Source organism: Echinococcus granulosus, assembly GCF_000524195.1.
Source record: "Echinococcus granulosus chromosome Unknown EG_S00022, whole genome shotgun sequence".
Lineage (NCBI taxonomy): Eukaryota > Metazoa > Platyhelminthes > Cestoda > Cyclophyllidea > Taeniidae > Echinococcus > Echinococcus granulosus.
Genome location: NW_020170402.1, coordinates 756,630 through 761,683, shown reverse-complemented (window position 1 = coordinate 761,683; position 5,054 = coordinate 756,630). Strand labels below are relative to the sequence as shown.

General features: G+C 41.9%; 1 protein-coding gene across 1 annotated transcript in view; it reads right to left on the bottom strand. All coding sequences in view use genetic code 11, as the record gives it.

The window, feature by feature from the left end:
* EGR_03930 (hypothetical protein) overlaps positions 1-5,054 on the bottom strand; it is a gene marked incomplete at both ends in the record, with an annotated part of 14,859 nt that overhangs the window by 2,702 nt on the left and 7,103 nt on the right. The window contains 3 exons of the mRNA XM_024493179.1: positions 505-610; positions 3,014-3,100; positions 3,574-3,632. Coding sequence (XP_024352451.1) covers positions 505-610; positions 3,014-3,100; positions 3,574-3,632 — 252 coding nt within the window. The remainder of the gene's footprint in view (positions 1-504; positions 611-3,013; positions 3,101-3,573; positions 3,633-5,054) is intronic.

Here is a 5,054-nt window from a genome sequence, read left to right as displayed (position 1 = left end):
TCCTTGTGTACTTCGGTACTGCATATTTTCTTCTAATATTATTTCTTCTTGTATGATCAGGAAAGTATCTGGCGCTACAGTATTTCCCTAACGAAGAACTTAAACAAATAGGTGTAATATTAACCTTATCAAACCATGGATTGCAGGCCAGAGTACGTGGTCAAAATAGAATAAATAGGATGGCATTGAGATGAAGCAATAATGCACACTCCGAGGTCGAGGGGCTGATTACTTGCCACTATGATTTCATAACGCGGTCTTGTCAACTGACCGCAGTAAGTTACTGACTGAAGCACATAAATCGATAGTTTGTGAAGAGGAGCATGAATTGGACCGGGTCATTAGGGCCGAGGTCAGTCGATCGGAATGAAACCACAAATAGGGTTTATTTACCGTGCCCGAACTGGCTATTTGTTAGGTAGAACTCTATCCCGTTTTGGAAGTCGCCACGAGAACGCCCTTTTTCGAGCATATCATGGCTTCGAGGGAATGGAATGAAAATACTTTCCTATTCCGGTGGTAGCCATGTATCTGATGGGTTTTATTGGATTTACCTTTCATGACTTGTAAACTGCGGTTTGTTTTTTGGTAAATTTTACCCGTTTTTACTCTAAACTCATTTTACATGCCAAATCCCTTCCATTGAAATATTTACCTTAAAGCAAAAACAAACCACAGAGTTCTTCACTTAATTGCAATTTCGTAGAAAAAAGGGATTTGTGTTCAGTACTGCTTTTAAAGGTGGTATTATCACAATGCTGCTGATCCGGTTACCTAGACTAGTAACAGCTTTGTAAAACCCTAAGAAGATATATCTAGTCCTCACATTCTACTAGCAGGATGGTCTCTCTCCATTAATAGCCGTCACGTAGAATCTCCATATTTCATCCAGTTAGTGAAGTTTCCCTATGTGTTCTCATTGCGATGATCAGTTAATCCCGCTACCAAAGCCGTGAATTGGTCTGGTGGTGGCTTTTCTAAAAACATTTAGGAGATCTGAGGCAAATGGATCCTATTTTACTAGCCTGAAGGACCAATTGCGGCAAACTCTAAAGACCCATTCATTCGAATCACTACATTTATTTTTAACAAAATAATTGATTAAACCCCTAATATTTTATGCTACAATTTTCCGGCATGAGACGCTCGTAGTATGGATGGGCCGATTCCTGAAGTGTCACATCCAACGGCTTTTTATGCTATGCAGAGTTAATTCCACTCTAGTATAGAAGTATTTTTGATATTCCAGCATTAGCACTAAACGCCTCCCCTCCACCCCACTTTCCAATGTACGTGTATCTGCATTCTTTTCTGATTTGATTGTGGCTAGCCTGGTGGTTTTGTAGCGTCTCGTGGGAACAACCACAAAATGCAATTATCACATTCCGAGTTACACTTCATCTCACGTCAAAGTGATTCGAATTTTTGACGTTGTGATGACTAATCTGGAAAGTTGTTCAACGGGAGCGTCGGAGACGACCCTCAAAAGTGGAGAGAGGCTCTTCGTTTCGTATACAAGAGCACAAAAGGGCACGGCCATCATAATTCCACTGGTAGCCCCTTAACCCTTCTGTGGGTCACCAATACAGACATCTTTCGTCCTCAGCGATGACTCAGTGTGCTACAAAAGAACGCTGTCCAAGCCTCCGATGAACAGCCTTTGCTTCAAAAGCTTGAGCAGTTAATTTCCAATATGCCTTACCCACTTCCAGAATAACCCCATTTCCTGTCAATGACGGAATGATAATCATACCGCCACCTAGCTGCATCTTAAACCAACAAAATTTCAATCACATTGCACAACTTTTAGTGTTTTGAGAAAGTAAATATTCCTCCCCACTGTCTGATGATAATACTTAACCATATTTTATTCTTGAAATAAGGTTTTTTACCCCAATTCTATTTTTATTTATTTGGATTCATGTGTAGACGGAGCCCTTCGCAGTAACGCCACACCCGCCTCACCATCTCTGCACTGCATTGTTCCGCGGCGCGTCATCCAACTTCCGGTAGTACAGACATCTGGTGTGGGACAGGAGGCGTGCGCCTGAATAATAAAACACCGCCTACACTCCTCGGGTGACAACGGATGCTGTAACCATGCCTCGTTTTCGTAGTTGTGGTGGATATGGTAGTGATCCCCCCGGATCTCCCTTCGGAGCTGTTTCGTTTCGCTCGCGTGTGTGCCCGCACAGGTGTGCAAGCACGAAGGTGGTTGTAAAATGGCCATATGGAAAAAATTACCTACAGCTTGAAGTAGTAATGAGTAATTTGGCAGTGATGGGGAAAAGACTAGTTCTAGTCTACACCATTGTCATTGCGCAATCACGCCCAAATGCGCCTCATGCAGTTCAATCGATGCCTTGACACTAATTTGACGCAGCCACCAGTCGACTTGTCCACAATCTGGGGCGGGGGCTTGGCCATCCACTTGAGTTGGGGTAATTGGAGTTGACAATCCCAGTAACAATTATGTCACCATCCTAACAAGGTGAGTTGGAAAATTCCTCTTAAATAGAAACAATAATGTCTATATTTGTGCATTTTTTGCTTAAATGTGTTCTAAGTAGTTGAATATACCACTTTCCCATTGACACCTACTCTTCGATCCCTATCGTGGAGCTATTGTAGCGTCCCGAGACTCCCTGAAGACACAATGCTCGGGTAGAATATATATATTCAGCACGGAGAAGGTGTCTGGACTACTGGCATGGCCCAAAATGCCAGCCCACCCAGTGTGGTACAAGGGGGCTAATTCAAAGTACAAAAGTGGTGCCTCACCAGTGCCGAGGGATAAACCACTATCGTATTACACTATATACAATATCGTGACTTTAAAAAGGAACCTTGATGACATCGGACCTTCTATTTACACTACACACTGCGTAATTTGCCTCTGTTGATAAATGACAAACTATTTATGTTGTAGTTGCAAACCTTTCATGTGGGGAAGTCAGTTACTGTTTTCATGACAATAGTCTAGTAAACGGAACTTAACACTTCACAACACTACCTTTTGAAATTTTGTATTCCACCTAATTGCTTAAAAGGAATTGCTTTTGGCAAACAAATATGAATGTTCAAATTCTTCTTTAACAGGCTATGTGCGGAATTTACAGTGCAATACGGAGTCTATGAAAACTTGACATTCTTTTTTGATAAATCTCATCCCTATTTGAAGCTTTGCAGGATGGAAAATATGGACAAAGTTAAATGAGAATAACCACTAGAGTCTCTGTAGACTTGATGCGCTATACACGACATGATTTGGGACTTCAAAGGATGGAAATGGAAACGAAAAAATGGATGCCTCATTCTACGACGGCTAACTAGTATGAACCTATGTACAGCTCAATAAAAAACTACTCGCTATGTAAAGATTGCCATTCGTAAGTTACTTTTGTTTCATAGTGTAATCCCCAAAGCAATGACATCAGACTACTTGGATTCCGGAGAGCGTTGCCTTTGTTCCGCAGCCCGGTTTTTTCATTCAAAAGGCTGAAACTTGTTTTCACGTGTGTGGTAGGCTGGCAAAAGGAGACAGCGTTTACCATAAAGACCAAAAACTCTCACAGAAATGATCTTCTTTCCAACCTTTGGGATGTCAAAAGATGATTATTGTGTAGATCAACCTTTTTCATAGAACCATATTATATCATTCTTCGGAAAACTGTGTTATCCACCTTTTGAAGCAACCAAAACAAGGGCCAGAACCGCAAAATGTCTCTACTGAAAGATGATTTCCCCTGAGTAGTAGCCTCAATGTTAAAGGCACAAAGAAGACTGTCCTTTAATTGAATCTCAGCATCACGTGAGTAACACATTATTTTAACTCACACCTGGGCTAATTTTATTCGTGGAAGGCTGTTCAAGGTGAAAGCGGCAGTTCAAAAGATAAGGCAGCTGAAAATAGACACACATCATGCGGTGGAATTGATGTTCTTTCTCAGTTCTACTGTTCCTAACGCTTTACTAATTTGGCGTAACGCCTAAATGACAAGCTCAGTAACAGTTTGCGAAGAGAGATGAGTTAAGATTCGTGCCTTTTTAAGTAACAAATAATCGGAGATGGGAAGACAAAGCGCAATGAGCGGGAAAGTGGAAGGAGGGGCTTGAGGTATGATTTGAGGTCCCATCACCTATTAAACTTTCCCCAAACCGTAAAAATTTTTGAATACGTGTACCACCGGGCCACTTTGATACATTAGAATAACACCCTTGGGAGAGAGGCAACTCGGCCGAATGATAAAAGCGCAAATTAGCGCTCTTTCCATATGGTGAAAAAACGAAGGGGTGGGGGAAGAGACTTTCTTTTTTAAGTTGAATTGCGCCAAGTAATCACTACTAGATCGCCACAATAGGCGCTAATTAAGAGCTTTTTTGGGGTGCAGAGAAAATGCACTTCATATAAATGGGTGGCACATGTTCCCAGAATACCCTGCCCACAGTCACATGGATGGGAGCACTTATGGCAAAGTAGTAGACCAGAGTATCCGAGGGGCTATCACACGGTTCTGCTAAATTGCGCAGATTTACGAATGTCCAGAATCACGAATAACGTTGCGCTTTTTTCGCCTTCAAGATCCCGCCTAAGAGTAGAAATGGTCACAGAAAACTGTTTGTGAGGGCCACAAGCGGATCGGAGTGAAGCCAGTTCACGGTGCTGTCAAATGCTCTCCTTTCTGCAGCGGTTAATACGGCATTTTGGGGGAAAAGAATGGTTGTAAAAAGCCTAATTTCCAACATCACTGCCAGTGTCTTGACAACTGCCGAATTGTCTAAGTTGTTAAGGATAGCATTTTTAACAACTCGGTGACAGATTTACGTGATGTGTAAGGCTATAGTGTTTAGGTTTTGCATTCTCTACATGACTGTACTTGTTCACCCCTTCTGTAAAACGCATGAGTTAAATTTTGGGGATTGCTTCTGCGGATATTTGGCAGGGATTGGTAAATTATTACTTTCGTCTCGGCAGTAATTGCCGTTTGACGTTGAAATGTCCCTGCGCAGTAGTGATTAGATATTTCACATTCGGAGCTATTGTACACAGATAC